Below are 22,554 nucleotides of genomic sequence, written 5' to 3'. Positions count from 1 at the left end.
AAAGCATTTTCTCTCTAAATCCCATTTTCCTCATTAGAATCACTGGTTCTCAACTAGAGATCCCTGGTGGGGACATCTGGACATGTTTGGGGGTGTCTTTGTTCGAATTGAGGGTGAAGGGAGGTGTGACTGGCTTAGGTAGGTAGAGGCCAGGGGTGCTGTGAAAGCCCCCACAGTGCACACAACAGCCACCACAGCAAAGAACGAATCATCTCCCAGTGAACTACATCCTAAGCAAAGAGGATGGATCACATCTCTGGAACTGGGTTTGTGGTTTGAATAAGAATGGGCTCCATAGGCTCAGGGAGTGGCACTATTTGAAATTAGAAGAAATAAAAAGGTGTGGCCTAGTCGGAGGAAGTGTGTCACTGGGGGTGAGCTTTGAGGTTTCCAAAGCCCAGGCCATGCCTAGTCAGTGCTCTCTCTCTCTCTCTCTCTCTCTCTCTCTCTCTCTCTCTCTCTCCCCTGCACCTCTCAGCTATTGCTGCAGCACACGCATACCTGCTACTGTATGTGCAGCCATGCTCCCTGCCATGATGATAATGGACTAACCCTCTGAAACTGCAAGCCAGCCCCCAATTAAAAGCTTTCTTTCTTTCTTTCTTTCTTTCTTTCTTTCTTTCTTTCTTTCATAAGAGTTGTCTTGGGCATGGTGTCTCTTCACAACAACAGAACATTGACTAAGACAGGTTGTGTCTACGATAAAGACATTTTCATGTGTGACCTGACCTTGTTCCATGGTGACAGGGAGGCCCCAGCAGACACTGATGGGGAGGCCGTTGGGGGCTCTGGGTAACTAGTGAAGGCACTCCTGGGGTGTCTCGCTACCTCTATGGCCATCAGGGGCTCTGAGTAACTAGTGAAGGCACGCCTGGGGTGTCTCGCTACCTGCTGCATGTGGCCAAGCACGTTCTTCCTGCTGTCGAAGATGCCTTTGCCCTCCTCAGAGTACAGGTTGAAAATGAAGTCAGTGGTGTAGTTCTCATTGCACTTCTCATTCCTGCCAGGGAAGCCAGAAGCCTGAGTCTCCTTCATCCCTGCCTTCTGCTTTTCTAGGCTCTTGTACCTCCTCCCAAGGCTCCTCCACCCCCACGCTCTTCTGTATCAGATTCCTCAGGAGTCCCAACCATAGATCTACACTCAAGAGTTCCTTCTGCACTTAGGAACAAACTGCTGATGCGGTACCTTAACACGAGGCCTCTCTTCACCGTTGTCTTCATCTTCTGCACCAGATGCTCCACGTTCGCCTGCAAGTAAAACAGTGAATCCTAAGCTCAGCTAAGACAGGCACCCTTGTCCTTCCTCTACATCAAGCCCTTCTAAGAGGGGAGAGGACATGGGGGAGAGTTGTTCACAAGCCTGGTTTGGACTAGGTCTATGTCCCTTAAGAAGTTTAGTGCCCGTAGCACTTAGACCCAAACAGAGACATGCAGAACTGAGAGAGGGGGGCATTAGAGAAGCTTCCATGACTCACCCTCCCCCACCTCTGTCCTCATAGAAGTGACTGCACACAGCCTGTGTTTTCACACTCTTAACATGTGCTGCTTGCATGTAAAGCAGTGGTTCGGTGTTGGGAATGTGCACCCTCATCTGAGCTCTGAGATGAGCATGAAAACAAGACTTCCACTCTCCGCTCTTGGCAGGGATTAGCTGGGATCCTGAGCTGGGAGTTCCCCCAACCTGCTGCTAAATCTCCACTTGAAGCCTTCTTCTCCACCACTGAACTTAAAACTGGGAAAAATAAATATCATTTGATCTCTCTGTGAAATATGAGTACTGGCCAGAGGTAAAGGAAAATTTCCCTCAGAACTGGAATGGCAGCAAGAGAACTCTGGGGGGAAGAGATCATAGATTTCTCAAGCATTCAAACTACCCGCTCTCTTAAGAGGTTTGAGGTTTTGAAACCCTCTACACCTTTCTCGCCTATAACATGAAAGCAATAATAATAATTACATGCCTGTTATGAAGATGAAATACAAACAGCACTAAAGGGCATAGCAGCAGGCTACCTGAGAAAATGCAATCCCCAAATAGTAGCTATGGCCATGTATGTGAGACAGTACTGGAGAACACTTGCAAGGAGCCCTTCTAGTCTTTATGGGGCTAGGCCCATCAGCTCCATCCTCCCCCTAAACTCCCATAGCGCTGGTTACTATAGGAACACTCGGGAAGATAGAATGGAACAGGAGAGACACCTAGAAGGCTCTGAGAGCCATCTACCTGGAGATCTCGGATGGTGAAGGGCTCCTCAAAAATGTAGGCAGCATCAGCCCCAGCTGCTAGTCCTGCCATGGTGGCCAGATAGCCACAGTAGCCACCCATAGTCTCGATGATAAATACCCGACGCTTGGTGCCTGCTGCGGACTGCTTGATCCGGTCACAAGTCTATAAATAGACAACAGGCCGCAGAAAGAGAGGGTCATAAGTTGGATCTTTATTCTTACTCAGCTTCTTTTATTAATTCAGCTCCAGAGCTATAGTTTTCTAGGCCAGTGAGACCCCTGGACCTCATCAAGGTCCTGTGTTCTAAGAGGGAACTACATTGTAGAACTTCTCCCCTGGGAAGAAGGCCAAAGCTATCTTTAATGTTGTTCAGAATAGGGATATTATACTGTATAACTTCAGAGGATATAACAAAACAGGCCCTTTGGTAACAATGATGTGTTTTTAGGCGAGGAAAATGAATTCCAGCACAGATGCCTGGCTGCACAGAGGATTTCTCAAACACTGCTATTAATTTCAGAAAAAGAGACTCACTTTCCAAGACCAGAACAATAGTAGGGCTAACTGGGATAGGGGTGGTGGCAGGTGCTCACCGTGCAGATGGTATTTAGTGCTGTGTCAGCCCCGATGCTGAAGTCTGACCCAGGGACGTTATTGGAAACTGTGGCAGGAATGACCACAAATGGGATGCAGAGCTCATCAAACAGCTTCCTGCCCTCCATCAGCTCCAAGCCCCCTGTGTAAGCCTAAAAATAGCAGCAGGAGCAGACATGAGAAAGAAAGGGCAGGTGGAGGGGGAGGAGAGGGGACAGTGGGACACTCACCTCAAAGCCCCCGATGATGACAAGGCCCTGAATGTTAAACTTAGTTATGTTGGCACTGATCTGTTCCAAGTTCTTCTTGGGCAGGGTCCTGGTTGACCAGTGTCAAGGAGCAGAGAGTAGGAAATTGGAGATGAGATAGATAGCAAGATAGAAGGGAGAGAAAAGTTAAGAATTAGAAGGTGAGCCGGGTGCTGTGGCGCACACTTTTAATCTGAGTACTTGGGAGGCAGAGGCAGGCAGATCTCTGAGTTCGAGGCCAGCCTTTTCTACTGAGTGAGTTCCAGGACAGGCAGAGCTACGCAGAGAAACCCTTTCCCAAAAACAAAACAAGCAAACAAACAAGAACTAGAAAGTGCTTTCTTTAGTGTCTGAACCCGCGGCCCATTCTTCCCCACAGTCTCACACCGTTCTAGAGTACACAGTGGATCTCTGGTGGTCAGACCTGCTACATGATGTCCTCACTGAAGACAGGCTGAGTTTTCAGCACAGTTGACGTAGGCCCTAACATGATTGACTGATGCCGACATTCTAAAGAATCTTAGAAGGGTAACTGGGAGAGGGTGCTCCCAAAATATCATTTACCTTTTAGTACCAAGTTTGGAACCACCTTGACCAGTCCAGCCTCCGACATAGCTCCAGCCAGCTTCTTCAATCTGCAGGGAAGAACACACCGCTCTACATCGTAGCCAGCGTGCCTTGAAGTCCATGTGTGACCTAGGCCATGGCCTGAGTTCTGACCCTACAGAGTTCCCCCCACTGAAATTCCTCTGCCCTTCTGACTCACCTAGGAATAACAAGCACCTATGATGGTAGACACTGTACTGAGCTCTGGGACAGAGACATAAATAAGACATGATGTTTGGAAAGGACCGTCCCAGGGTTCCTATCCTTATTTCCCTAAATTAACCCTGGAGAGAGGCAAAGCTGATGGACTGGCCACCCCTACACTGACCCTCCCTGGCCCCATACAGCACGTGTATGTCCTCCCTCCTTTGTGTTTCCGTACCTGACCTTTGGCCAGCCCCTCAAAGCCATCATGTACAACCAGTACTCGGTTGCCCTGGATAAGGCCGATCCTCACAGTGGAGCGGACCGCGGCATTCATGCCTGCAGCTGGGGCCCCCACGTTCATCACAGCCACTGTGTGCAACCCTCCCTGTTCAGAAGGAAGCAGGGGGAAAATGAAGAGAGAAACACCCCAGAGGGGAGATCACAAAGAGAAGCCGAACTCTGAGACCCTAAAACGTGTGTGACAATATACATCAGTCCCCCAGGGAATGTCACTGTTCGGCCTTCCACCTTATCCTATAGGAGCAAAGTTCTACATGTAAAGCCTTAGTCATCATTACATAACAGACAAAAAGCCTCAGAGGACAATGCATCCCAAAGTGTGGTCTGTGGGCCACTTGGATCCTGATCCACCTGAGGAGCACTGCTGTCTGCTGCTCTGCGTCTCACTCTGTGCTGAGGGAAGGGCCCAGGAATCTGCATCCTTCATAAGCAACCCAGACAACTCTGATAGATAGTAACACCGTGAACTGCTCTTTTAAGGGAGCAGGCGCTGAGGTAGATCTGGGTGTGATTACACCCACAGGATCAAAGCCCTCATTCTTGCTTCTTCAGTGTGCTTTTGCCCACCCTGAACTGGGTGTGAGTCTTGGGTTCTCTAGCCAGGACAAGGTAAAAACCCAGGACTAGTATCTGGGGCGGCTAACAGAGAGTCATCACATGGGATCGGGGTTCCAGCACTGAAGAACAGTGGGGGGCAAAGATATGGCAAGGCTAAGGTTGTGTGGACTGTGGGTAGCACTTCGTGAAGAGAAACTGAGGGGCGGGGCAGTAAGCTGCCAGTACCTTAGAGACTGGGGGTCTGACGTGAGCTAGAAGCTTGTACACCTCCCAGTTGTTCATGAAGCTCCTAAAAACAGTGCAAAGAGAACAGGATGTCTTCAGACCACTCCTTATGGCAGGCAGCCACAGGAATCCGGGTCAGGAGTTGGGTCTTGCTGAGTTTTCCACAGGGTAAACCTCTAAGGAACTAACCAGGCAGAGGAGGGACCAGGAAGAGGATTGCTGTCACTTATCAAACACTCCCTGAGGGGTTTTGTCCCAGGTGCTGTGCTCAGCCTATGAGACTTTCCTTGCTTAGAGACATCCAGAGCCTAGCTGAGAGCCATTTCTAAAAATAGCAGACTAGAGTGAAAAGTTCTTTCCAAGGAGAGCACCCCTAGGTGAACTCTTGGGCACCTCACAACTGATTTCCTTGGGGAAGAGACTATTGCAGATATAACTAGAAAAGGCAGCTCATGTTTGGGGCCTAGAGTGATACAGACTTTTGGCTTCATTCTGGTTTCTGGTTGCTAGAGTTAGTGAATTTCTGGTCACTTTCTCACCGGCCTCTCAGCTTCATGGCTTCATCGAATCTCTTCTCATCCATGGCCTTGGTCACGTCTTTGGTCTAAGGGAGGACACAGCAGCAGCAGTCACAACTCCGAGGCATGATTCTGCATGACCAAATCTCCTCTGATGGGATCCTGCTCATCTACACCCCACCTTTTTCGTGTCCCCCAAACTATCATAGAAGCATCTTTATTTTCACTTAATTTTTCTGAGTAATAAGCAGTAAAAGGGGACTAAGTTCTAATTCTGAGCAGAGTAGAGGAGTGCTCACAGGCGAGAGAGGCTTCCCCTGTGCACTCAGGTCCCCAACAGTCTTGGGACTACTGAACAATGAGGAGATTCTACCAGGTGGGAAGTCCCCACAATGTGCTGCTCAATGGCTGCCTTCTACCCAGAGCCTGGCTGGGCTTCTGGACTCTGGGGATGCAGTCTCAAATATGGCTGCAGGTTATTGGGTTTCTGAAGTCTCAGAGAGAAGTAGGCCCCAGAGTGGGGAAAATTCAGGCATCTTCAACAATCAGGATCAATACTCTAGTTCAGCAACCAGCCACTGTATTCATATTGTGGCATCAAAGGAGTGGCTACCCTAGAGAACCCAACGTTTTCCAGGTACTGTGTCAGGTGCAGCACAGCGTCTCCCAGTCTTTATCACCCTGGAGGTGAGCAGTGGTCACCCTGGGTTGATTAGAGAAACTCATTTAAGGTAAATGTCATATAGAGATAGGAGGTAACCAGCTAGAAGTTACTAATTAGCATTCCCCAAGTCTCAGTACTGTTAGGAGGGACGCAGCATTTGTGTCCCTCCCACATAACTACGTGATTGGTGATTATAAAACATGAGAGAGTATGTGGACCTCCATCTTCTGTAGGAGCACAACAGCCGAGGGAACCGACGCTGAGTGGTGGTCACAGCTCTGCAGATGGCAGTCCACTCTTACTCTGCCATCTTGCCTTTCCATCTTTTCCTCTAGTGGGACCACAGAAGTTGATCTCACTACCCCCTGAGCTCCCAGGAAAGGGCGTAAGACTGCTAAGACACAGAATGGGGTCAGCACTTACCACTTGGACACACTCCATGAGGGGCAGGCGCACTGCCTGGTTACCAGAGAGGCTCACCACACAGGCTGGGGTGTCTGGGGTCCCCTCCAAAAGTGCCATCACTGCTTCTACACCCATTCTGCTCCCCTGAAGGAGTCCATGGAACAAAGAATTTTCTTAGACCTCCCTGTTTGGCTTAGTTAAGAGCCAGGATGCCCGGGGTCTTTTCCAAATCCTAGAACTGAGCTCCAATTGAAAGGCTGCATGCATCTAGGAGCTTGCTGTGCTTTACCTCCCTACCCAGATGTCACCAAAGCGTGATAGCTGTCTGCCCTCTTGTCATCAGAACCCTAAAGACTGTACTTGGTTCCAGAGAAGCATGCCCATGACACATGGTGATCAACAGAATATGGGAGGTTAGCAACACTCTCTTCTTACTGAGTAGATTGCCTTCCTTCTGAGTGAAACAGGGTAAGAATAATAAACTCAGTATCTGAGGTTAGATCCCAGTAGCTTCAATGATGCTTAGAGCTCCAAGAGTGATCCTCACAACTAGGGGTGCTCTTGCCTGTCATCATCTTTGTGTATGGGAACAGATGAGAACCACTGTGGCCTAGAGGCTAGTGGAGGGACAGCATGGCTAAGGATATAAGCCCCATAGAAGCAAGGCAGCAAGGCTGGGGGTTCTAAGGTACAGGAGCCGCAGAATCCTGTGACTTACCAGAATCCGATCAAAGGCTGATGGCGTCCCACCCCGCTGCACATGTCCCAAAACAGTGACCCTAGTGTCATATCCAAGACGCTTTACCACCAGCTAAACGGACCAAGAAGGGGAAACACAAAGGACCAGGAGGAGATGCAGTGTCAAGACTCGGAAGCCAACAAGGGAATGGCCAAGCATGCTGGGAACAGGGTTTCACACTAACATTCTTGATGTCTTCTGAGGTGATTGGTTTTCCATTCTTGTCAATTGCACCCTCGGCAACAATGATGATGTTGAGCCGAGAACCACGGGTCCTCGTCTGGTCAAGAACACGAGAGACAGCAGTTAATGGAATTAAACTGAAGGGTGGAAAATGTATCACCCATGAAATAGGGTGAGGGGTTTTTTTTTCCCTCAAGGGTAAAAGATAAAATGTCGATACCTCACTGAGTCGACGACAAAGGTGTTCTTCCCAATCATCATCTGGTGGACATTCAGGAATAAACACCCAATCGGCCCCACAGGAGAGAGAGGTGACAAGGGCCAGGTATCTGAGATGAGAGCCAGAAGCAAGGACTAGGAATCTTTATAGTCCACAAACAGTCTCATCACACCATCAAGATCTCTTAGTCCCCTTAGTTGATGGATGATACGGAGTCCCTGCATTTCATTCTTGAGGCAAATGAGCACTAGGCCTGTCAATGAGATGCTGTCCCTGAAGAACAGCGTCACCTTACTGGCTTCCCAGCTCAGAGACTGCCCATCCTTCCCTGTGTGCCTGAGCATGGCCCACATGTACATATAAGAGGGGAGATAGTGCAGAGGCAGGGAAAGACAGTCATGTTGTGTGGACTCTCTGGGAAGAGGGAAGGGCCATCTCTAGATCTATGGAGTGCATGGGTCAGGATAGGGATCTTACCCACAGTGGCGGCCCATCACTTCTAACACAAATGTCCTCTGATGGCTGCAAGAAAAAGACAGGATTTACAGTCTGCATGTACCAGTGGCCAGGACCAAGACACCATCCCCATGGCCTCTGGGAGATGTGTTTATGCTGCTAGCTATCCAGTAGGTTTCCTGGAAGACTATGGAGACATGGGAGAAGCAGTTTAGCTTCCTAGGACAGTATGGAGACTCCATTCCAGGAAAGGAGGAGTCTCAAAAGCAGAGAGAACTAGAAAAGATGAGGAAATGGGACTAGGCTAAATTGAAGTTCTGCAAGATTACCCAGGGTAGATTGGCAGCCAACAGTCTTCCAATTTCCTCCACTGATCCTCTACCTGACCTGTTTACTTCTGAACAGTGGTGCTAATGGCATCCACACAGTTGGAGAGGGCAGGTCAGATTGTGAGCTCCCCAGATCTGCCTTACACTGAACCACAATCCCGTAAGACAGTGATTCTCAACCTGTGGGCCATGACCCCCTTGGGGTCGCGTATAAAATACCCTGTTTATCAGATATTTACATTATGGTTCATAACAGTAGCAAAGTTACAGTTATGAAGTAGCAACAAAGTAATTTTATGGTTGGGGGTCACCACATGAGAACTGCGTTACAGGGTCACAGCGTTAGAAAGGCTGAGAACCACTGACATAAGAGATTGTAGGTGCTCAAGACCCCAGAGCAACACGCCTGAAAGACAGCATGGAGAGCGGCAGAAAGGCGTTTAGGGGCCAGAGCAACTTCAGATCTCTAGGGGTGAGTCTCAAGCCCCCGAAAAGCACTCACAGGGGCTTTTTGTTCTCATTCGTTCTTGCCCATCCTCTCATCTGCTTCTTTACTGCCTCCCTCCTGGGTGCTCTTACCTCTGAGCAGTGGTGGTGATGGCGTCTACGATCTCTACTATCCGGTGCAGGGCAGAGTCAGTACCAATGGTCATATCAGTGCCACAGAAGTCATTGTCAATTGAGCCAACCAGGCCCACAATGTTCAGGAAGCTAGACTTCTTAGCCTCCTCAGCTGTGATCTTCCCTGTAAGGGGAAGCAAACCAGAGGCCACCAGCTGAGGAATCTTCCACACCCACACAACAGATTACTAGAGAGACTGTAAGCAATGGCAGAAAGGAGGACAAAGATTGTTCGTTTGCATGTAGTTAACATTTTTCTCGAACAGGAGTTAAGAATACATACCTAACACATGCATGCACACACAGTCACATGAAAAGCAATACTGATGCAAATGTCTTACCATTTTTCTGGAGGTCATTCAACAAGTCACTCCACTCCGAACGGAAAGTGTCAGCCCCGGTGAGGCTGCCATCACCTCCGATAACACACAGATTGGTGATTCCCCGCTTCACCAAGTTGTGGGCAGCCCGGAGTCGTCCTTCTCGCTCCCGAAAGTCTTTGCATCGGGCACTGCCAATCACTGTGCCTCCCTTTATGGGAGAGGGGTAGAATTCAGGTCTTCAGATGGCATAGCCAATTTTGAGTTCAACATGCTAATATTTCCCCACTCAACCCAGTGACAGACCAGCATAACCACACCACTCCCTAACGTTTCCTGGCATCCCTAAGTCACTTGTCCCTTACAAAGGAAAAGAAAATGATGCTGGATGTCATAGTGTCATCCCCATATTCTGCCATACTTAGGAGACTACTAAGATAACTATTTCACTGGAGATTTTATCATCAAAATTATTGTTTTCAAGAATAAGAGAATTTGTATATGCATTAGCTTCTATTCTAGCTTTATCTCTTTACTTCCATCTTTCACGCTGACTTCTGTCTGGATTTTCCTTAGTGTCTGGCATTACTGGATTACATCCAGACTATTTTAAGGAATTCAAACCCAGTATGCTTGTAGTATCTCTCTAACACACTGAAATTCTATCCAAGATCACTCCGGCAATTGGTCAATTGGTTCCTTGGGGTCTATGGTGTTAGTAACAGGGGCCACAGTATCCAGGTATTCACAGGGGAGAAAACTACTCTGTATGTAGCAAGTCTTGATATCCCAGGAACTTATAGATACTCCCAGAGGTAAGTAGATTCAAGAGTTTTCATAAACAATAGATGCTCCTGGCACCCATGGCTCTGGGGTATTAGTAGAGGATACTTATTTATTCTTAGGCCACTCTGTGGTGGGCACTATTGCCTGGATGGAAACTTCACTAGATCACTACATATTAAGTGGCTTCCCATGGAATTTTTAGAGGATTTAGGTAAAGAATGGGATACAGCTGTGATTTGTAAATTTCTTACTAGATCAGTTATAGTTCTAAGCTAGCGCCGAGTGGACACATCTTAAAGAACTTGAACAACATTGGATAATCATAGAGGGCTGTAGATAGGGAAAACCAATTTCCCTAGGATTCTTTGAGATGCTGCAAGACGGTCTCAATTCCCTTTCTTCTTTAAATAGTCCAGTTTCAGGCTGTCACATCTCTATCACGAGGACTGGCTGAGTTCAAGTTTGTTGGCCTTGGTCCTCCAAGATTATTTTCAGGGCCAGACTTTCCCCGTGACCCCAGAGTGCTTATGATGTGCCAGTTGCAAAAGTCTTGCTATGACCTTTCGATAAAGGGCAAGCCATCCTGGAACCACCTTCTCACCCCCTCAATCACTGCAAGAAGCCAGGATGGTGTTTTCAAATGCAAAGGGTAAAGGGTAAATATAAGCCTCTTCTGTCACTGATACGCTTCACACTGAACCAAGTGGCAGGGAATCTGGGACACCAGAGTGGGATGAGACAAGGGCAGTACAAACAGAACACGAGTTCCCTGGGACATACCAGCTGAAGCATCATGGAAACGCTCTCCCAGGTGGCCTCCCTGATGTGCTCGCCACCATCCACCAGGCCTTGGTAACCCTGAAGGGAGCAGTATATCCAGTAAGTCTCCCTTAAGCTCCCTCTAGATAACAGCTCCCCTAGAAAGAGGTCCAAGCTACACCATCCCAATAGTGACCCCTGGATGCGCGTGAGAATGTTATATTTAGTGGATCAGTCCCAGAAGGGACATGTCAACTTTTTTGGATATTCTAGTTTCTCTCATTCTTTTCTTTTCTTTGAGACAGGGTCTCACTGTATGGCTCTAGACAACCTAGAACTCACTACACAGGCTGGTCTCTAGCTCACAGACATCCACCTGTCTCTGACTCCAGAGTACTGGGATCAAAGGCATATGCCACCATGCTTGGCCACCGCCCACTCTTGAAGTATCAAAATACTCTTCCATCTTAATTCCTTTTTACCCCCTCATGCTATTTCCTCCAAGATGTTTCCCAGGAGAACTAGAAGGTAGCTGGTTTTGATAACCTAAAGGGAAAGGAGGATGGAGGAAGGGAGGAAAGAAACAGGACTTATTATAAAACTACCCAAGTTGGCAGAAGGGCACACAGACTATAAGGAAAGGGTGGACGAAGCATGAGAGGAACTGAGCACAGGAGCCAAGGAGGAGTCAGAACCTCAGAAAGCTGGGAAATTTCAGAAACACAGCGACACCCTGCCTCTCTGGGGCTCTGCCCTTAGTTACAGTAAACTTGCTGGGAAAGACATCCCATCTCAGTTCTATCTCCGTGAGTTTCTTCTTTTAAATTCAGTAGGCAATGTGAGGACCCAGTTTGCAAAAATCAGAAGTGGGAAGGAATGACTCAGGGAGACAGAGCCAAGGAAAAGAAAACAGCACTGCAACAAGGAGGTGAGGAAGAGAAAGTGGGAAGAGGGTGGGAGGCAGATTAGGCAGAGAACAGAGAAATGGCAGAGAACAAAGTAAGAACCAACCTCATGGACAAAGAAGACACGGGCCCCCGTAAAGATACCAACTCGAACCACAGCCCTGACAGCAGCGTTCATACCTGTGAGGAGGGGAGGAGAGATCAGGGACAGGTCACTTGGAAGAAGCGCAATCCTAGAACGCACAGCAGTTACTTCTGGCTAAAGACTGGAGTTAGTCCTGTGAGTCTAGACTCCTCTCACCCAAGTCTTCTGTCCAGCAGTTTCAATGGCTGCATCCAATGCTAATGGAGCTCCAGATACCCCATCCACTTCCCCTCCAGGCGCTCAACCTTGACCTTCCTGACCTTGGCCTGCAAGGGTATCCTGAGAATAATGACAGCGCTAAAGCAAGCACTTTCTCAGATGTGTTTTGTGGGTTAGATACCACTAGGCTTGGTCAGAGATTGTCTCTCTCTCTTTTTTTTTGAGATTGTCTCTTTAATCCCTCCCTCCCATAACCTTGACATTCCTCCATTTCACAGATTTCAAAATGGAAGGTCAAAGGTGTCAAGGTCACAAAGGCAACATCCTACAAAGTTCACATTTGAACCCAAGTCCTCTGTGTCCAGATTAGCACCCTAGACTGGACTCCGTGCCCATGAGCCTTCGCGATTTCCCTTACTTTCTGCACTGAATAGACATCCAGCTTTAGGACACTGTTCACAGGGAAACATGACTTTTTTATGGATAAGTGATCTGACAGAATACAGTTTGTTTCTAAATATGTTTATTACTGGATGGCGGATTCTCTCGGGACACACACACACACAGAGCCACCATCTGAGCTGTCTACATCGCTACGTGTGCCCCGCAGTTGTGATTCTCCAGCTTCCTCGGTGCCAGGAACTGTGTGTGCAGAACTGGTGAGGCGTGCACTACCCTCCCCACCATCCTACCACGTAACCTCACCATCCTGCTGCATAACCTCCCCATCCTACCCTGTAACCTCACCATCCTGCCGCATAACCTCCCCGTCCTACCGTGTAACCTCACCATCCTGCCGCATAACCTCCCCGTCCTACCGTGTAACCTCACCATCCTGCCCCGTAACCTCACCATCCTGCCCCGTAACCTCACCGTCCTACCCTGTAACCTCACCGTCCTACTGTGTAACCTCACCGTCCTGCCCCGTAACCTCACTGTCCTACTGTGTAACCTCACCGTCCTGCCGCGTAACCTCACCGTCCTACTGTGTAACCTCACCGTCCTGCCGCGTAACCTCACTGTCCTGCCCCGTAACCTCACCATCCTGCCGCGTAACCTCACCATCCTGCCGCGTAACCTCACCGTCCTGCCGCGTAACCTCACCGTCCTACTGTGTAACCTCACCGTCCTACTGTGTAACCTCACCGTCCTACTGTGTAACCTCACCGTCCTGCCCCGTAACCTCACCGTCCTGCCCCGTAACCTCACCGTCCTGCCCCGTAACCTCACCGTCCTGCCCCGTAACCTCACTGTCCTGCCCCGTAACCTCACCGTCCTGCCGTGTAACCTGACCGTCCTGCCGCGTAACCTCACCGTCCTGCCGTGTAACCTCACTGTCCTGCCATTAACCGCGTAACCTCACCAGGAGTCATGGTGGTGCTTGGACACCTCTGAGACAGAATAACCAGCTTCTAAAACTGCTGTAGCCACCCTCTCTCAGATATTTTAGTTTCAATACAAAATGTATCATATGATTCTTAAATACTGAGCCCGCAAACACTCGGGAAACCATAACTCTTGGAGCCTATGAAGCATCAAACTGAAAACCATTGCAAACTATTGAACAATCCAGAGCACTTAGAATAAAATAAGAATAAGTTTTTCTTTTCTTTCTTTTCCTCTCTTCCACTCCACTACTTGCAGGTCGACATAATATCTATTATATAGTTATTAGGTCTAAATCAGATTGCAGGTCCATTCAACCTTGAACAAAGATTAACAGAACGCACACCATGGTCCTGATACGGTGCCACGTGCTGAGGGTACAGCAATAAACACAGTCTAGGAACCACTGTCTCACGACGTAAAAGCTTACAGTGTGGTAAAATGATCCCTGAGGAAAGGGAATGTAAAAGCACAAATGAACAGGACAGGACCATCTCAGCTTGTCAGGAGTGCTCAAAAATACAGCATTTGTCCTGAAACCGAGAACGTGATTAGATTTTCAGTCCTTTCTGTCAGACAGACGATTGAGGAAGACCCTTCTAGGCAGGGAAAATTGCAGAAAGGTGAGGGCCAAGAAATAACTTCAGGTAATTCAGTATTATAAAGAGTGAAAAGCAGAATGGGAAGTGATGAGAGATAGTGCTACAGGTGTGTGTGGGGGGTGCCCGTATGCCATCTGAAGAAGTCTGAATTTTATTCCATAGGTATGGATTTAACTGGGGACCCATGGATGTGTGATCAGTTTCAGCAAATCCATAAACCCCATAAAACTACATGGGAGTTTTGTGATCTTAACATTCCTTCTAGGAGAAGGTCCATATCATTCATGATCCTTAAAGGGGTTTTTAACTCCTCTTATGCAAAAAATAGTTACAGAGAATCAAGAATCTCTCGGAATTTTGAGAGTTGAGGGACATGATAAGATTTGCATTGCGTATCAGAAGGGCTCTGGCAGCAGGGTGACAAGCAGCTGGTTAGCAGGGTCACTGGGAAAGGGGACCTTCTGGCACCCTAGATAAGACATGAGGAGGCCTCGTTGTAGAGGGGCATGTGGGACAAAAGAGATAGTGGACAGAAGACACTCAGAGAACAAAGAAAGGGACCTGGATCCAATAGGCAAGGTGATTAGATCTCACACCCTGTAGAGAGAGGTGCCCCCTTCAGATGTAGTAAAGGGTTAAACTGAAGTGCCATTAACTGGGCATTTAACTGGCATGCTTCATTTGGGAGGGTAGGGTAGAGGACAATGTGTTCACATTAGGATGGGTTGAATTTAAAGTCCTTGTGGGACATGCACACCAACTTGAAAGAGAAAACATATATGATTAGAGAGGGAAAAGGCAAGGAGCTGAACTCCGAGAAGTGACTGTGGTTACTAATAAACTAGGAAGAGAGATACAAGAAGAAACAGGGCTTAGCAATGTCTTAGAAGTCAAAGGAACCATTTCAAAAAGTAGGAGCAGTTTCAAATGCATCTAACAACGCATCTAAGATAATGATCGAAAGGTTGGGCTTCTCAGCAGAGGCACCTATGAGCACAGCTTACTCATGACATCACTTAGGCACAGTCCCGAGAGGTCTAAAAGTCTACGTTCATATATTTAGCTGGAATGATCTGGAACAACAAACTTTTGCACAGGGAAGGCCTGAGGAGACCCAGTGTGTGTGAAGGGAGGAGCATCAGAGTCAGGGCAAAACCCCAGGACAGATGAACAAAGCCCGCTCAAAACAATCGTTGCAGATGGGAAACTGTTGCTTATTTCCCAGGCCGTTGCACAGCTTACGGGATTCTTTCCTGGATCTGGAGCTCTGGACTATACACTGAGAATCTGAGGAAATGAAGAGCTGTCGTTCTGAAATGTCACAGCAGAGGTTTCTTTCTGACCCCAAGCTGAGAAAGGCATGAGGGGCACAAATAAAGAAAAATAAATGACCCAAAAGGTCTTCCCTGTTAAGCAAGCACTAGTTGGTAGGAATATCCAAATCTTTGGGAAGAAGAAAAACCCCACAGTAAGGAAAGCCAGCTTTCTCCTCTCCCTCCTGCTTTCTGACCTCAGCCCTGCCGATCTGCAGAGACCACCCATCCCACTTCTACATGGACTGAGTGTTTCCTCTTCGTTTTTGGATCCCTTTGTCCTCCTGCGCTCTAACCCTAGCTGCCTAAAAACACTGGACTGGGAAACACAGTTTAAATGCAGAGTCCCCAGCCTTCGGTCTCTTCTACCCAGCCTCACTGCTTAGCCTAGTCTGGCCATAGGCCAATCCTGGCCCGACTTTTCTTAGCTGTTCCATGTTTCCCTAAATAACCCTCTATGAGCAGCTGCATGACTTATTAGAAGCACGATGAAGGATAAGATTACAGGGAGCATGTAAGAGATATTCGGGGACAAGCAGGAGGGGATCTGAAGAACGTAGGCTTGCAATCTGAAGCAGCCAATGCTGTCTCTGGAGAAGATCCTTAAGGAGGAAGAGCTGGGTCTTGTGTCTCTACAAGACTAGGTAGAAAATAGAAGCTAGTAAAAAAAAAACTTGCTATACTGAGGATGACCTTGCATTTCTGATCTTCTTGCCTCCACCTCCCAGCTGGGCTTCCAGATGTACACCACCATGAACAGTAGACGCAGTATCTCATGCACCTAGACAGGCTCTCTACCAACTGAGCTACGTCTTCAACCTGATCACAAGGCTTTGGGAAGGTGGTACTGACAGGTTTCTTCCTGAGCTTTGGAAACGGTAAAAATTATGACAAATGGTGTTATATGTGAATTATACTCTCTAGTGGATGGATACTAAAAAAAAATTATAAACCCTATGATAAGTATCCGGAGAGGTAATAGAATCCCAGTCCTGTACTCCTTTAAAAATAGGATATGTACGCATTTGGAGCCACGGCCTGGAGACAGCCGGCTAGAACAGATGGCCGAGGTCCTTTCCAAGACAGGATATGCCAATGTCAGGAGGCTCAATGAAGTATGGATCAGTGGGGCTGTGGCCTTTTGGGGTAAGAAAAGGAGTACGATTTAGTATTTATTCCATTCATCCCAATATTCCAGATTCTTGACTTTTGAGCTTGAGACATCTAATTCACGGTCATAATTTCTACTTCAAGATACTGACTTTGCTGAGCTCAGAGAAGGGCAGCTGTGGCCTCTGTGGGTTTTACAGAGTTCTGTCTTGCTTGACCATGATGCCTGCGGCCCCTTGGGAAAGCAGCATTCCTATTCTTTCCTCCCGGGAGGCCAGCATGCTGTCTCTCGGAAAGCTACCACTGTACTAGGACTTCATCAGCTAGGATCTCTCAGCAGTATTTCAGACTTCTGTTCTGGTTTCTTGTCTCCCTAGAAGGTCATTTTCTATCTCTCTTGATCCCTTCTGACATGCACCTATCAGATTATAGATTCACACTGTAACTACCAGAAAGTCCCAGAGGCTTGGGCTCTCTTTTTTTCTTCTCCCCATTCCCTTCTCTCAACCATCTCTTTCCCTCTTCTTTTTAGAGAAGGTCCTTTTCTCTTATTCTTTTCATATGGTCTCATGGGTTTTTTCAGCTTTTCTCTTTTCCTAACTTACCCATCTAAGTATGTAGGCCACAGGATCACCACTGAAAAGTGTGTCGAAGATCACAGTACTGACATGAAATTCTATCAATAGAGGAGCAACAGAAGTTGGGCTAGCGGCATTTCCAGCCACCACCAGGGTTCTGTATTCCTAGTCTGATCATTCAGGCCTCTGTGCCATGTCCTCCTCCCTCAGGCTCTTCATGATTAATTCTGATTTGTTACATAATTATAGTCAATAAATGTGTTTAAATTTTGAAAGTCTGATCTTCAACATACACTTTTCAGTGCTGATCCTGTATCCTCCGTACTTAGATGGGTGGGTTAGGAAAAAAGACAAGCTGAAAAAAACCCACAAGACCATATGAAATTTTGAAATATGCTAATGAAAAAATACCATGACCCAGGGTTTGGGGAGATAACTCAGCCAGTCAGCTCAGATCCCAGCACCCATGTAAAGCTGGACGCAATAGCAGGCATCTATAAAACCAGTACTGGAAGTGGAAAGACAGGTGGGTCCGCAGAGCTGGCTGAACAGTGTGCACCAGCACGCGGGGCATGCTTATATAATCAATAAGAAACCCTGTCTCCAAAATCAATCAATCAATAAGTAAGTAAATAAATAAGGTGGAGAGACAGAGGAAGATATCCAGCATTGACCTCTAGCTTCCACACACACAGAAAGAGAGAGAGAAATACCATGAGAGCAAATATCATCGTTTTCATAGATGCATCGTCAGCACCCACCACTCTGTTTGATCATAAAAGGTGCTCAATAATTTGTCTTCTTTATTAGCCATCCACCTCCTGAGTGTGTGCTATGGCCAGCCACTCTTCTAGGCACCATAATTGAATAAAAGGATCCGTTTAGCCGGGCGGTGATGGTGCATGCCTTTAATCCCAGCACTCGGGAGGTAGAGGCAGGCGGATCTCTGTGAGTTCGAGACCAGCCTGGTCTACAAGAGCTAGTTCCAGGACAGGCTCCAAAGCCACAGAGAAACCCTGTCTCAAAAAACAAAAAAACAAAAAACAAACAAAAAAAAGGATCCATTTATTGTTTTGTTGTTGTTTTTTTTTTTAAGCATTTTTCTTGTGAAGCATTTCCTAATTACTCTCACCAGGATTTACCATATCCAACATGGCCAGTGCACACTGGCTTTCTTATGTTCATGTGCCTGAGTAAGAACCCAGCGACACAAAGAATCTCTCTCAAGAGAAGTCAGCTTCTGCAACAATAGGGCTCTGCACAAAGTGAGTGCTTAGTCCTTGGTACTAAGTCACCGAGTACCCTAGGGCCAGAAGCACCAGAGGAAACCTGTTAACTCTTCAAAGAGATTATTCTCTACAGCATACTATCAGCTCAAATATATGAAAAAATGAAAGTGGGAATTGTTTTGTTCTTGAAACATGTTCCATCTCTCCCACCTAATCTTTTCCACATACTTTATTTGTACGGCCTCTTAGACTCTATTCAGAGAAAGGTTCTCTCTATTTCCTACCCCTCCAGCCCCACTGGGTCTGTAGTGATTAACTAATGTTCTTCTCACTTGTTAAAGGACCAGAAGGGAAGGAAGCAGGGCAACAGAGCACTGACTGAAGTTGGTGAGTGCAGACACTCCCCAGGAGAAAAACCTGAGGATCCAGCTGGGTTACCCAATACCAACTCCAAGTCTCTTCCCTTTCCCAATCTCCCAAGTTCTTGAAATCTATTGCTGTCTCAAAAATCTTATCTCAAATTCTCTCCAATGCTGCTCAAGGACCAACAGGATTAATTTCCAGAGAAGTTGGATAGAGATTCTATGAAAGTTTGGGTCAACAGTAGCAGAGTAAACAATACCTAAATTCACTTAGAGGTCCGTGTTAGAACTTCTAGGAAAACTCAAGATCCAGTGTGAACCTACATGAGAATAGTTCTAGTCTACAGACTGAGGGAGTCAAGAAACTCAAGAATCATAACAACCATGTTTCTGTCCCCTTTCACTTACCTTGGGCATCTCCGCCAGAGGTTAACACGGCGATGGCCTTGCCGATCCCCAGCGTTTTGGCTGCATGATGCTCTTCATGGGTCATGATCCACTCTACAAGTCAAAACAATGGTCAGTTAAGATGCGATGGATCGAGATGCCGCTTGCTCAAGAAGTGTCTGTCTTAGACTGGCTAGAGCCACCCAGTTAGGCTCTCCCACTAAAGCTGGGCTCTGCAGCCACAGAGCTTTGGAAGTCTTCCAGAGCAAAGCTGCACCCTCTCAGAGTGACAAGCTAAAGTGTCAGAGTAATCTAGACCACAGCTACATAAGTCCTGGCCTATCCTTCCCTGCCCCCTCCCACCCTAATTGGAACCTGTCTTCAAAACAGGCTAAGGTCGAGAGGAAAGGACACTTAACCAGAAAGACAGGAGGAAGCAAGAGGAAATCTGAGTGCATCCTTTTAATGAAGGACGGAGGTGTTGCAGAGGGCATAAATCAGGTGAGGTTTGGGTACTGTCAGAGAACCAGCAATGAGGAAGCAAACAGTCAGGTGCAGGCTGGCTTCTGGCTCAGAGTAGAGTGAGCAAGGCTGGATGACAAGGAACTAGAACTAAAGTTTGAAGTTACAAAGGAAGGCACATGAGAGCCAGACAAACTAATGACGTCAATCTTAGGAATGGTTAGGGTCTTTCTACAGTTCTACCCATTCCTCTCAGGTTTTCTAAGGAGCAGCTGAATCCTTTGTCTTTGGGCTTTGCCCCTCACATTATATGCTATCAAATGGAAGGGTAACAAAAGTTCTTCTACACACAGATACACATGCACACACACACACACACACACACACACACACACCCCAATATTGTGAGACCTTTATATAGCCATTTATAGAAGATTGTGTGTGTGTGTGTGTACATCTTTAAATATAAAATACAAAGCATACTTTGTTGGGTTTTTTGAGACAGGGTTTCTATGTAGCTTTGGAGCCTGTCCTGGAACTAGCTCTTGTAGACCAGGCTGGCCTCAAACTCACAGAGACCTGCCTGCCTCTGCCTCCCGAGTGCTGGGATTAAAGGTGCACATTACCACCGCCCGGCAAGCATACTTTTATATCCATAAAACACCAATAGGTTCATCACTTCCCATTACCCAGGCTAACACTGTTACTTTAAAATGTGTCACCTGCCTCTAAACCCTACTATCCTTCCTCTTTCTCTTCCGGCCCATATCCTCTTTTCTATCCTTGTTGCCTCCTTCTACCTGAGTTGTTGTGACAATAGCTGAGCTTATCTCCCTTAACACATTAACACATTAGCTTGTACTGCCCTTCTTCACGTTAGAAACACAAAATGAACTTTCATGGGAAGGCTGCAGGCCCCTGAGGCTTTGGTAGAGGGAGGATTCATGAAGAGGAACAAGGCCTTTAAGGGTAGTTTGCTTCTGTCTAGCATCTGGGAAAATTGGGATAGTTGTTTATAGAGACTAAGTCACAGAAACACACAATCCCATAGATACCAATAAAATATATGTGGTGAGACAAACATGAAGATAGACATATATGGTTAGAGACAAAGATTAACAAACGCAGTAGAAAATCAGCATTGACCGGTCGAGTCAAAACTTCGTGATTTCCATTCCAATCTCCCACGACTGAGTCCTGCCTACTCTTCAGCCCTCTTATTACCCACTACCCATGGATCCTCTGGCCCACGACCAGCTGAGCATTACTTTGCTAGTCCAGACTTTGGTGTCCGAACACACTGCATCCTTTGGCAGGCTAACCTGTTTCTTTCCATCCACCCACCCACCCACCCATCCACCCTCCATCCACCCATCCACCCACCCACCCATCCATCCATCCACCCTCCATCCACCCATCCACCCATCCATCCACCCATCCACGCATCCATCCATCCATCCATCCACCCACCCATCCATCCATCCACCCATTCAACCAACCAACCATACACACATACATACCTCACTCTATCATTTAAAGCCGCACCTCCTTATCCTGATTAACCTACTAAATCTTTACTAGATATCAAAGGTCCAAAAAGCCTTCTTTTTGAATCTTCTACAAGTCACATATTATTTGGAAATAATTATTTATTTAGCATTCAAATACAACTTTATTGACATTTTAATTGCTTTTTATACACTAATAAGAGGGCTAGACTAGATGTAGGGTTAGCAAACTACAGCCTGTAGGACAAATCCAGCCATTTTCACTTATTTCTATGAAGGGTCCTTACATTTTAAGTGGTTACAAAAATATTTTATGACAGGAAAAAGAATTAAAATTCAAATCCCTATATAGCTGGGTACTTGCCTGTAGTTGCAGCTATTCCAATCTGATAGAACTCAAGAGTTCAAGACCAGCCTGGCAACCTATCACAACCCTGTCTCAGAGAGGGAAAGAGCAAAAGCAAAAGTGTGTCCATGCTCTCCGTGCTCATCTTGTGATCTACCACTGTGCAGGGTCTACAGCAGACCTGACGGTGTGCGAAGCCTAAAATACCCTGTGTCCTTCTAGTAAAGCTTCCTGACTGCAAACCACTAGATTGTGTTATTGTTAAATGTACTTTCTATAACTAGGCTGAAAATTCTTCCAAGGCAGAGAGTATGTTTACTTCTAAAACTACTTCCGGTACTGGAAAGATGACCCAGAAGTTCAGAGCACTGACTGCTCTTCCAAAGTTAGCTCTGGGTTCAATTCCCAGCACCCACATGCAGCTCACAACTGTCTGTAACTCCTCCTCACTGGACACCGTCTTCCAGCCCTCACAAAGCATGAGGCACACATGTGGTGCACAGACATACATTCAGACAAAACGCTTATAAAAAAAAAAAAACAACAAAAAACCAAGAACAAAAACCCAGTTCCAATTCTGCCCATTGAAGTGTGTGCACACAGGGAGGATCAGTGACACTTGCTGAGAAGCATCAGTGAACCGATAGACTACAAATACATGAAGAGTGGGCTTGGGAATGGATATACCTCCAAATTCCACTTCTAAAGCCTCAGGGCTGGGAATATAACACAGTGTGCAATATTGGCAAGACCCTGGATTGCAGGCATCACAAGTTAGGAAGAAAGAAAGAAAGAAAGAAAGAAAGAAGAAGGAAGGAAACAAAGAAGAAAACAGGAAATGGAATCAGTCTAGATGGCCATCAGCAGATGCAAGGGTAATAGAAATGTGGTACATATACATAATGAATTTTACTCAGCTGTAAAAAAAACTAAATTAAATTATTAAATTTTCAGGAAAATAGATGGATCTGCAAAGACTAATATTAAGTGAGGTGACCCAAGCTCAGAAAGACAAAATCTGCATGTTCTCCCTCATATGAAGATCCTGTCTTGTAAGGTGTATATCCAAGAACAGGAGTAGGACTTAGTAAAGCCTAGAACTTAGGAAGGAGACCAAGAGAGTGAGAAAACAGGTAATGAAGGATGGGAGTCCATGGAACA

General features: G+C 46.8%; 1 protein-coding gene across 3 annotated transcripts in view; it reads right to left on the bottom strand.

Moving 5' to 3' along the window:
• Pfkm (phosphofructokinase, muscle) overlaps positions 1–22,554 on the bottom strand; it is a 39,644-nt gene that overhangs the window by 1,833 nt on the left and 15,257 nt on the right. For all 3 annotated transcript variants that reach the window (XM_041642736.1, XM_041642737.1, XM_041642738.1), the window contains 19 exons: positions 19,099–19,191; positions 11,913–11,986; positions 10,923–11,000; positions 9,378–9,567; positions 8,995–9,160; positions 8,108–8,152; positions 7,631–7,739; positions 7,412–7,507; positions 7,207–7,299; positions 6,507–6,632; positions 5,441–5,505; positions 4,902–4,965; positions 4,054–4,203; positions 3,630–3,700; positions 3,048–3,135; positions 2,817–2,969; positions 2,221–2,385; positions 1,186–1,247; positions 889–1,000 (listed from right to left, as the gene is read on the bottom strand). In XM_041642736.1, the coding sequence (XP_041498670.1) occupies positions 889–1,000; positions 1,186–1,247; positions 2,221–2,385; positions 2,817–2,969; positions 3,048–3,135; positions 3,630–3,700; positions 4,054–4,203; positions 4,902–4,965; positions 5,441–5,505; positions 6,507–6,632; positions 7,207–7,299; positions 7,412–7,507; positions 7,631–7,739; positions 8,108–8,152; positions 8,995–9,160; positions 9,378–9,567; positions 10,923–11,000; positions 11,913–11,986; positions 19,099–19,191 (2,000 nt within the window). The remainder of the gene's footprint in view (positions 1–888; positions 1,001–1,185; positions 1,248–2,220; positions 2,386–2,816; positions 2,970–3,047; positions 3,136–3,629; positions 3,701–4,053; positions 4,204–4,901; positions 4,966–5,440; positions 5,506–6,506; positions 6,633–7,206; positions 7,300–7,411; positions 7,508–7,630; positions 7,740–8,107; positions 8,153–8,994; positions 9,161–9,377; positions 9,568–10,922; positions 11,001–11,912; positions 11,987–19,098; positions 19,192–22,554) is intronic.

The sequence above is a fragment of the Microtus oregoni genome, unplaced genomic scaffold (genome assembly GCF_018167655.1).
Source record: "Microtus oregoni isolate MIOR12 unplaced genomic scaffold, Mior012 000077F_ref0000221, whole genome shotgun sequence".
In the NCBI taxonomy this organism is placed as follows: Eukaryota; Metazoa; Chordata; class Mammalia; order Rodentia; family Cricetidae; genus Microtus; species Microtus oregoni.
The sequence above is the reverse complement of the archived record's forward strand: the minus strand, read 5'-3'. Positions and strand labels throughout refer to the sequence as shown.